Genomic DNA, 11,979 nt, shown 5'->3' with positions numbered 1-11,979 from the left:
TACCTTCTGGATATAAAACCCTGTCCTCGTCGTCATCAGGCAGGTCATCGTCATCAGTGTCGTCGCCAGACCCAGAGCCTGAACCATCAACGCCGATGAAATCCAGATTAGAAGACGCCGGTTGAAGGTCATCTGCGGAAATAAAAAATGGTAATACAGGAGCGGTTTGCAGAAGAGGAACTGCGGCAAAAGATGACTGTGAAGTAGGTTCGGAAATACATCTTGGTAATGGCTAAACGCCATTATCGCTGAACACTATAATCCGTAAATCTACGCCAACCAATTGCAATTCGTGACCTTGGTGTAATAAAGCAACATGTGACCATACGTCAAAAATGCCTTTATCACTTGAAAGTAAATATGATATATATCAAATTAAAAATTAAGTTAAAAAGCTAAGTACTGGTCCTCACGAATAAAACGTCAGAGTCGACAGGCCAAGAAGAAGATGAACAGTTGAATAGCTTCGGAATCAATAAGGGTGAAGCTGCAGAGCCTTGAACACCGCCGTATAGTTGCCTGCCTTATTGGTATTCTATAGGATGTATCACGGAGAATATGCGAAGGAATTGCACGATTTTATCAACTATCGGGGGACCAAACGGAGGCTGGAGTTCCACCCCTACGTTGTGGGTATTCCAAGGATTCGTACTAAGCGTTTCGTTTCCACATCCCACGCACGGCAATGGAGTGGTGTAACTCGGTTGTTTCAAGACGAGAGTGTATAGGCATTATTTAGGTGTGCACGCTCCATCGTCGACTTCATCGTCACTTCCCATCAGGCGAGATGGAAGCCAAATGCGCACGTATTTTTTAATAAAAAAAGAAATTAAACGAAATTGACGCGAACAAAGGGAGCAGGGACGGGGACAGCGCCGACTGACCTGCATCCTTCCACTGCACCTCGACGCCGTTGAAGGCGTCCTTGAGCCGCGCCGTGAGCGTGCGCAGCGCGTCCTGCTGCGCGCGCGCCGCGCCGCTGCCCACGGCGCCCGACGTGCGCACCTCGGGGTTGGACGCCAGCGCCGCGCTGCCCTCGCCCGCCGGCCCGGGCGCGTACCTGCGCACGCGCATCCTCTTACTGATCCGGCCTGCGCCTTGCGGTCGCGGAGGGAACGCTCGAGGGACACTTACGGAGCCACATCCGTGCCGTTGAAGCAGGGCGAGGTGGTCACGCTGCTCGAGGTGCAGAGCGACGCGGGCAGTTGACTCCAGTAGCGTCTCGAGCTTCGCAGCCTTGACCGCGTTTCGCGGACCAGACGCTCCAGAGCTGGACCGCCCCATTCTGCGCCTGAGGAAAAAGAAGCGTCTTTTATTTTGAAGCGGTTCAATAAGGAAAATTGTCGATAGGCCAAATTTTTTTCACATAGTCCATTTTACTCCTTCATCTTTCCGATTTCCAGACATTTTTTCGTACTTATTTGTAACGTTACAAGTGGCGTTAGGTGATTTATCATGCAGACGACACGACAGAAAAACGTTGCAGACTAAATAAAAGTCCTAACGGACAATGTAACTTACCGCGTCCATCATCATTCTTCACAACGGGTTTTTTCTTCTTTGCTCCCCCTCTTTTGCCATCAAACTCATAAGCTCTGAAGTCTATATCAGAACCGCCTGCTGGCTCAGGGTCGGCATCCCTCTTGGGCCTTATGTGTTGTTCCAACTCATTTAGGTCAATTGCACCTCGCATGTATTGCAAGAAGATTTCTCTCCTCTTAGCATGTTCCGACATTTCTTCTGTCGCCTTTCGTATACCTTCAGGCGTCCGCATTTTCAACAGCAACGGGTCATCGTTTAATAAACTCTCGAATGAAGCTTCAATTTCAAAGTCGTCCTCGTTCGCTTTTTCTTTCCAGTCGAAATCAGGTATAGCTTTTACAGATCTGCGGGCCCTGTCCGGTGAGAAAAAGGGTCCAGCACCGCCGCCGCCTCCAAGCACGGGTTTGCCGCAACCAGCGAAGATTTTCTGGGAAATTTCTTGGTTGTGTTCTTGGAAGCTCATGATGGCTTCGGAGATTTTGATGTCAATGGGCTCGACTACCATAGCTATGTTGAACGGTCCTAACAGTCTGTCAGCTACTTTTTCTACGGCATCTATAAAAGCATAAAACAGGTATAAAATAAATCACGTTTGTTTCTGATTTTTGGCACAAATAATGTTTAATACGGTTCATTTGAGATCAACAAAGGTTGATTGTACTTGGCCGATATCCAAAAGAATTTTGTACTCACCAACATAAGCGTCCCATTGTTCTCCCAAGTCCGCGTGTGTTGGGAGACATCCTCTGATGACATTGTGACAATATCGACTGCATGCTGGTGGGGCATAACCTGAACAAGTACCGCAATACCGCAGTCTAGCCCATGCTGTTACACACTCCTGGGTTACTCCCACCTGTAAAATTTATATCGGAGTCAAATTATCTATATTTTATGTGAAAGATTTAGAAATGACGACCTGAGAGGATAATAGGTCAAAACGGGAACAAAATTCAATCATAATACGTACCTATTGATAAAGTATATTTAGATTTTTTTTTACTGAAAAGATAAACCCTTTGTCGTTTCATAAACACATATTTTTTGTATCTGAAGATATCTTGAGTTAAATAATGTATTCACAACTGTGATTTGTAGCGTGAACTACGTGGATTCATCATCATTCATTGCTATTGTTGGATTATGTAAATTACGCGACAAATCCAACATGCATGGATCTAGCTTCATTCTGTATTCTACTTGTTACCTCAATAACTAACTACTAACTTGACAATTGACTTTAATACGTTTGAATTGCCTTATTTAATCACGACTCCAGTTCTGTAGACCGTCATGAGATCATTCTTAATAAAACAATCAGCAATTAAAATTAATTATTCGAGCAACCAAATAGTAATAAATGTTTCAGTGGCAAGAGATGTTTATAGGACAATGTTAAATCGTCTGGCCTAATTTGGTTCCAGACATTTGGTCCGTTAATTTCGGTTGTCCATGTGAAGTAGTAGCTGGTAGTTTGAATCAGCAATATATGGATAACAACTGTTGCGGATCAACTTGGGCTTGTTTCGCAACATTCCCGGGTTGTTCGATGTGTCATCCCGACGGCGCCTAGGGATCAATGCTCTTTGAATTGTCTCGCGGGCAATAATGACTCACTTAGTAGCGTTGATGTCAGCTTCTCGACCTCAAGGCCGATACCCGTCGGCATATAGATTTAATTTATTATAATAACTTTGCATTTAAATCGGTGATTATGCACGTTGGCCGATAAATATGGGTTTGGGCTACCTGCCATTACAATAGCCAAAATTACAAACGAACAAGTGGCGATTGGATTATTAAAGTTGATGGTGAGTCAGGACCATTTTTGGCGTTTATCGTTGACGAAATAAGCGAACAATTGTTTTTTACATTGAAGCTTTATTGGCTTTTATTAACCTGTTGCGGAATTACATAATTATCGCGCTATATGTGGTAGTTGTCTCTAATCGTTTCGAAATTCAAGCATCCAATTAAATTGTTGTACCATCTAACGCGGTCTCCATTTCGGTAGTCTGCACGTAGGTGGATTTTGCACGCGTATCTTTTATGACTTCGACAGTTTTAATTGCTGATGAACAAGATCGCACGATAATGGTGCCTATCTGATGTGAGCAACAAATTTGTCGTCGTTCTGAATGCCTTACAGAAAGAAATCTTAAGATCTTGGTAACTTAATTTGTCCACCAAAACAGCCACTTGCTTTTTCTTCTGTGCTAGTGCCAATGAGCCGAACATCTTACCTGCATCATATTTTTCACGACATCAGCGCCAGATCTTAAAGCTTTATGAAAGGTGCGTGTGGCAACGAAGGCTCTTCTCAGCTGCACTGACAGCTTGTTGGGTACGTCCTCGAACGGCTGGATATCGCGCATATGTTCGTTCACGCATTTCAGATACCTGAAAACCGAATTACGATTTTTTTACGCGTTCTTAAGAGCAAATGTACATGTTCTTTAACATTTGTTAGTATACTCAATGTATTTCTAATAAAACGCTTAGTTTTAAACCTTATACAGAATATAATCTAGATTAATTTTTAGTAGCAGTAGGGCTCTATGTGAAAGAGTTCGTCCAGGGAAGTACTGCCAGCGACCCATTTCTGCAGCCAAGCAGTAATGTGAGCATTACTGCGTTCCGGTTTTGAAGGGTGAAGGTGCTGGTGAAATTACCGGCACATGGGACTTGTCAACTTATGTCTCAGGGTGACGGGCGCATAAGATCTTTGCGGTTTAAAGCTCAGAATGGCACTGCAACTGTTATGGATAGGTGTATAGCTTACCGCCAGGCGCACGACTTGCTCGTCCCGTCGCTTTGGTATTATAAAAAAAATAATCTAGAAAAGGAATTTCCATTTTTTATAGGACTGAACGAACTTTTGAAATCGTTTGTATTTTCAAGTGAGTTTTATTGAGAAATGTGATACAATCAACGATGGAAAACATTAACCCAAATATTTTTGTTTATTTTTGTTTTAATATTGACATGTCTAAAGAACCGTTAACTGTAAGAACCCCCACACCAGGTAATTGGGTCGACGAATGAGTCAAGGAAATACAATATATATACAACAACAATATTGTTTCAGTAGAAACATTAAATAAGTGACAGAGTTTAAACTCAGCTTTTGTTGAACCGTGTTAAATTCGGAAGTTATGTGTCATATTGCATGACTAGGTAATATTTGCAGTTGAATAACATTTTTTTCCTAACATTTCATCTAGATCATAATCGTTGTTGCGTAGAAAAAGTTATAGTAGAGGAGAACATACCTACACAATAAAGGTAGAGAAATCAAAAAGTTACACGCGAGCGCAAATATCAAATTTTACGTATAACCTTTGTTAGTTTTCTCTACCTAATTTCGGTGGTAATTTTTATAACTCACAATTTATTACGTTGTAGCGGACTGTGTGTGTGTGATGTCGGGTGCTAATGAATAGTGAGCATGAACAAACCAAATGTATTTACACTTTATTAAAACCAACAAAGTAAAGATACGAACGAAACACATAGAAAACAATGACAATAACAAAAAGAAAAGGCGCCAAAAACAAGTACATTTAAATTTAGAATGTCAATATAAAAATATACTGCTAAAAAGATAAATATTATGGACAAAAAGATTTGTAACGACTGCTGCGACTCGCTACAATCGTGTTATGAAATGTTGCTGTACTACTATAACAATTTACTTCACAGACGCGTCCATCAATATTGACGACGTGCAAATTCGACGATAGAATAATTAGTGTCGCGTGTGTGCATGTATTGCAAGTATTATTACCCCCTTCCTGCATCGAAATACAGGAAATCGCAGATGTCACGGTATCAAACCGACGATTATACGTTTCCACTTTGGTGGAAATATTGTTCGATATATATCCCATCAAATTCTTAGGTATTGCGATTTGTACACATTGATATCAATCGAGTAGGTATATTTATATTTATATGTTCCGTGAGTCAGCCGTGACCATGGGACCTGTGGGTAATTTTCAGGCTAGTTTCCTGTACCGAATTTCGGTGGCAATTTTTATTACTTGAATATTCTAGAATATTATCCTGAAATATGGTTTAATTTTCGAGTGTAGTATCCTGAAATATTATTACATATTTCACGATAATATACTCGAATACTTAAGTATTAAAAATTACCACAAAAATCAGGTAGACAAAATTACCCCTTTTTTTTTTTTTTTTTTTTTTGTAAAGAGCCCGAAACGATGGTTTGTTTGAGAAAACAAATATACGCCACTGAGGGTCGTATTCCAGAACTCTACTCAATAATCAAGTCAGGACTTGAGTATTGCAGTGAGCACTGAAAATCATACTCAAGTTCTTGCCATTAGGGTCGTATTTCCAGTGCTTCAAATCATACTCAAGTCTGCTCAAATCCTGACTTGAGCATTGAGTACAGTTCTGGAATACGACCCTACGTGTCATTTTACGTTTCTTTCTTTTAAATAGACACCTACATAAACGAATTACAGTTAACTAGAATCTAGACTGTTCAGACGAGGTCGATGGTAAAGCAAACTTGGTTACAAGGTTTATTCTTCCCATGAAGATTTAATTTTTTAGATTTTATTTTGTTTTGTTAATGATGACCATTTATTTGATTATTTATGTTACTTTAACTCACTATTAATTATTAGTCCTAGTTTTTTATGTCCCTTTCCACGCGGAATATTTATGGTTGAATAACAACGATGGCACTTCTTAGTCCTCTATAGCTTAGTCACATGACATGTTTGTTTAATTGTTAATTTGCGTTTTTAACCGACTTTAAAAAGGAGGGAGTTCCTTAATTCGTCTTTATTTTTTTGTTTATACGTATCGCACCCTTAGTAATATAAGGGCACAATCCAAAAAAAGTAGATTTTTGGGAAATCGCGTATTAAGATTCTGGATTCCTACATTACACCTATTTTTTCAAATAACATGCTTATTATTTAAGTTATAAATATGAAATTTGGCAGATTTGTTCTTTGATAAATGTATTATAAATAGCAATAAAAAAAAATAATATAAATAAATTCCATAAGTTTCAAGCAAGTTAAAAAAACACTTTCAAGTTAGACCCATATAGTACAAAAAATATAACAGAAATATGGAGCTATATAAGTTTGATCCCATTTATTATTTAAGTCCCTATCAATTCCCAAATTTCCCAAAAATCTACTTTTTTTGGATTGTGCCCTTATATTACTAAGGGTGCGGTATATGTTACGCGGTTACTCCGACGTTTGTGAACCGATTTCAATGATTCTTGGGATTCTTTTTTGGGAAGGAGGTACTTCAATAGTGGTCCCATTCAAATTTGAAGGAAACATTCGACATCTAAGGGTGGCAAATTAGGGAAAGAATTCGGTTTATTAAATTTCACCAATCTATATAGATGTACTTAATTCCAATGAAAACAAAACGTAACAGCAGACAGATGTGAGGAATTAAATTAATATGTACCTTATGTTTAGGCTTATATGATTCGTTTTGACGAGGGCTTACATATGCGTTTTACCCATCGTTAAGTAACGAATATAGCGAAAACTTACTACTTTTGAGATCTATTTAAAAAATAAAAGTTATTTATTGTAATGCATATCAAACAAAGTAATTTTGATTTTGAACTTATCTAATATCCTCCAAATAATGCTTACAAAGTAGGTGGTCCGCGGCCTCCAATGGCAATGGTTCAGGCGTACCATAAAGTTACAATTTCTTGATGCGTTATTGAATTACTTATTAGTAATCAAGTTCAGACGTAATCATGTGCGTCTGAACTTGACACTACAATTTAACCAAGACTTTTTTCCTGAGTGTAAATTTAACGAACTTCTGAACATGTGTCAATGTTTAATACCTACGTCACTTCGGGATAAGTATTTTAAATAGAGCCTCAAACGATAATGTAACAAATTCCTTTCTATTCCAAAATAGAAAGATATAGAAGAAAATCCGAAATAGAAGTATTCATTCATCAACTGCCTCGGTGGCTGAACAGTTACTATGACTGCCACGCAGCGGTCCCAGGTTCGATTCCCGGGCCGGGAGAAATATGTGTATGGCCTACATTTATTTCTCTCGTGAGTTTGGGTGTAATTTGTGGTTGTCTATGTGTGTGTCCATGGCACCCGCGACACAGGGTTTCCCTAGTGCGGGGCTATGTTGAGTGTGTGCGTTATTATTATTATTATATTATTATTTAAAATATAAACTTATACACACCGTCAGTCGGGTCAGTGAAGAACTACTTCTTGGACAAACTTGGATCGTGGTAGACCTTAATAAAAGTTTTATAACCTGTCCAAAATATCTTAATAAGACGTCACGCAATTAGTATCTATATTAAACATAGACTATAATCCGTTTTAATCCATTTTGCATGAAAGGTAAACAAACAGGTCATTGACTCGACCACCGATGATTTGGTGTTGGCTAATTGTCCTGCCAATTACGAATAATTTAATTAATTGAATAATTCGATTTGTTCGATTGAATCAATTGGAACAATAATTTTTTGCCATTCCGCTTCTGATTGCTAACAAAAAAATGTGATTCGACACTGGGTGATGATAGATATACAGGATTAAGAACTCATAATCTACAGTTTGTAGTGAATATATTGACCATCGTGAAGATAAGTGGTAAAAGAGTACATAAAAAAAGTTTCATGGATTATAAACAGTTACGTTTATTGGTCAAAAGTTAACATCAGTTAAAGACTGTAAAGAATGTAAGTTAAGGGCAATTCTTCCTCACGGTTGTTGATTGTTACAAACCTACTACTACATCAAAATATATAATGTTTCATTTATGATAAACTCTGATCTTTGTGATCTTTCAGCAAAATGCGAAACATTTAAAAGGTGAAGTAAGTATTGTGAAAAACGGACCCCCGTACATGATCAATACATTTATTTACTACAATGACATTATTATATGTATTATTGCAGGTAATACAGTGGAGTACCCTAGCCAAGAATCTTCAAATACTTTCTTCATCAGTCTGATTTCTCTGAAGAGTCTGAATTTGAGCCTACATTTATTATAATAAAAATAAATAACGTTGTCTTGCCGGTCGTTGCGTCATCAATAGTAACGTCGGAGTACATTATTCATCCCTCCTTTTTACAACATGGCTCACGCATTTCGCTCCCTCATTTACACCAATCTTCCTTATACCTATTTTGGGTATTGGTTTAATTTCTACCAATTTTAAAATCTTGTTGTTTCTTGCCACCAGATACTTTACCAGTACTCTAATATTCTTTTAAAATGTTGGAAATTGCGCGCTGGGAAGTGCCAAATATTTCTGCTGTCGTTTTGATGACTTCGGCCTTATTGGGATACGTGGTCATCGTTTTTTCAATATATTTATAAAGATTAACCGCAATCTTTTTCTCACTGGGTGTCAAACGAGTATGTTTCGGTCGTTTTTTTGGAGCTGACGACAATAATGAGGAGGACGGTGACGAATCGGTATTATTCATGTTGAATTTCTAAAATAAAGATAAATTATTCAAACACTTATTATTTTTGTCGTGCAATATACAAAACTGGCCTCTGGTTTGTTGACAATAAAATGTGAACTAGAATGGGATAAAAGAAACACTATAAAAATATTTTTAGTATAACGATCAAAGGGAATAAAGCGATAATATCCAAGTCTAAATTTTACAGGAGAGCAAAAAAACAGAAAAGTCGTCTTCATTACTCGTATTTACAAACAATAGCAACCGAAGTAACACCTATAGAAGCGTAAAAAAATCAAGCTTTTAGGTGCTGTGAGTGATTTAATTATATTGTTTCTATATTATTAATAAAATAAGAGAAAATATTCTAAAAATATTTATACGCCATCGTTCTTGATTATTTTATAATTTGCTTTTAGGATTTTTTCGCTCACACTCGTACCACAACTTCAAAGTATTTTCATGACTCAGGCGTTGCGTACGTTACGTTTGCGCCCATTATTCCTCAAAGGTTTAAATTTTTTGTTCTGAGTACTTAACATTATTTTACTACATATAACACTGAAAATATCTTGCAAGGAGAAAATAATTGTTATTTGTTTTATATCATTAAAAGTATATTAGTGTAAGTAGACGCGTGAAATAAAAATCACATGGTGCATTTGAAGACACTGAATCAAAGTGTGCAATAAAAAAATCGCTCAATACGGTATTATCACCTTATTCCGTTGTACCGTCAATAATACACTCTATTTTTTTAATAATGGTAAAACATTGGTTATCATTATTGTAGTGACCGAAATTTTGCGCCTCTACTATGAAGCACGCTCTACTATGCCAACAATTATACGTTTACATATTAGATATCGATCGTAGGTGATTCTTAGGGTCGTATTCTAGAACTCTACTCAATGCTCAAGTCAGGATTTGAATATGATTTAAAGCACTCGAAATCATACTCAAGTCCTTGCCATTAGGGTCGTATTTCCAGTGCTTTAAACCATACTCAAATCCTGACTTGAGCATTGAGTAGAGTCCTAGAATACGACCCTTAGGGTCGTATTCTAAACCATACTCAAATCCTGACTTGAGCATTAAGTAGAGTTCTAGAATACGACCCTCAAACTCCAATTAACGCAGCCTGAAATCCTAGTTCCAGGGTCAAACACAAACTAAATCGCTATGTAAAAGCACAGAAAAGAAGCAGAGCACCCAAACACGTGAAAGAATCAGTAACGAATGATCAACCGACAGATAAACAAAATGGCGGACTTAGCGTCGGTCGGGGTTACCAATTTCAAAATAAAGACTCAACATAATAAATAAGTCTAATTTATTAAGCTACTAAATCCAATATTGGAGATTAAAAATAAGTGTTGATGTTGATTAAATTAACTTCCAAGTCATGTGTTTTTGTGTTCGTGTTTAAACATTGAAACATTGTTATTGGAATTTGGTTATAAAAGTTCGTTAGCTTGAATAAATATAATGTACTTATACTACTGTGGGATGACCGTCAAAAATAAATATAAAAGTTCGCAAAATCATAATTATAATCCACCCTGAAATCTCTGTACTATACTATATACTTAGATACTTGTGGTAATGGTTAAAAAATTTTCGATTGACTAATTGGTTACTAAAATTTTAATTGAACGACTCAAATGGTTTTTCCCCTATCGTACAGCACTATGCGTATTTCTACATTTGACAAATAACATCACTTTTGGACTAAGATTTTTCAAATTCGATTATATGATATTATTCAAATAAACATTGTAAGAAAAAGTGAAATAACGTCAAGAACGTCAACTTCAAAATATACATGAAAGTGTTACTCCATTTTTTGAGTGACTGCTGTCATTTGCACCAAACAGGTCCGTTTACTTTTTTCAAAATGAATTGAAACGGTTTATAGATTTCAAAGTCTATGCTAACACCGATATCTACCTAAGTATCTACCTAAGTCTGGTATTAAGTGCATATCGGTTGAGATAGCACTAAGATCTGGAAATGCATTTTCTGCTTTCCTTCATTAATAATAGCCTACGATCATCATTGTCATCTTTGACGATACCATCTCCAATGACCAAGATTGCACTTGATATACTTATTAGAATTTCATAATGGTTTTCAGCCGTAGCTGTTCTGTTAAGTGAAATTTATTATTTATATACAGAAAATTTGCGAACTCAATGATATTTTGGACAACAAATATATGAATAACCTAAGGACTAAAGTGATATTTATTAATGAGACTTAAAGAATATCGTAACGGTCATTCGGATTAGTGTTCATTACCTAATTTCGGTGGCAATTTTTATTATTTAAATATTAAATTTATTTAATCGTGCAATATTTAATATTCGAGTGCTGTATTGCGAAATATTATTTAATAAATAATTACACGATATACTTGAATATTTAAATATAATAAAAATTGCCACGGAAATTAGTGAACACCTAGACCGAGAATGACTGGTAATATTGATCAAACACTTAGATGAATTTATTAGTACGGGTCAGGTGGTTTTCCACCGGCGATACGAGGAGTGATGAGGCGAGATGAGAACAGAAATTTGTATGACATTATTTCAATTCTCTCCTCGCGCATCTTCGGTGGAAAAGGTTGACGAGGATGGGCGAGACGAGAATTGAAATTGAACCGTATTGCTACCTGCACAGAGCATTATACTGTTTAACGGAAAAACGAGTTCTCGCGCGAGTGCCCGCGCAGTCTTGCGCGTGATAGCGATGGCTATTAATATTAATCGCGAGATTGTGGAGTACATACGTACGATTTGAGTTTTAAGAAGCGATGGTTTCATCTGATTCTTCTTCCGTTAACATAAATAATAATAATTTATGAGACATGTTACTTCAGCCGCGTATTTATCGCTAGATGAACTGAACATGAGAAAACTATTAATGGCAAATTTTTGGTGGAAATGCGCCGGCG

The 11,979-nt window shown here is 37.1% G+C and overlaps 1 protein-coding gene across 1 annotated transcript in view; it reads right to left on the bottom strand.

The window, feature by feature from the left end:
- Positions 1–11,979, bottom strand: part of LOC113232924 (glypican-6) — a 44,262-nt gene that overhangs the window by 2,261 nt on the left and 30,022 nt on the right. The window contains exons 4-9 of the mRNA XM_026467830.1: positions 3,786–3,942; positions 2,236–2,398; positions 1,522–2,097; positions 1,135–1,291; positions 885–1,060; positions 4–132 (exon numbers count right to left, since the gene is read on the bottom strand). Coding sequence (XP_026323615.1) covers positions 4–132; positions 885–1,060; positions 1,135–1,291; positions 1,522–2,097; positions 2,236–2,398; positions 3,786–3,942 — 1,358 coding nt within the window. The remainder of the gene's footprint in view (positions 1–3; positions 133–884; positions 1,061–1,134; positions 1,292–1,521; positions 2,098–2,235; positions 2,399–3,785; positions 3,943–11,979) is intronic.

Source organism: Hyposmocoma kahamanoa, unplaced genomic scaffold (genome assembly GCF_003589595.1).
Source record: "Hyposmocoma kahamanoa isolate Upper Pololo Valley unplaced genomic scaffold, ASM358959v1 78, whole genome shotgun sequence".
NCBI classification, from domain to species: domain Eukaryota; kingdom Metazoa; phylum Arthropoda; class Insecta; order Lepidoptera; family Cosmopterigidae; genus Hyposmocoma; species Hyposmocoma kahamanoa.
This window is presented reverse-complemented; position numbering and strand designations above follow the sequence as displayed.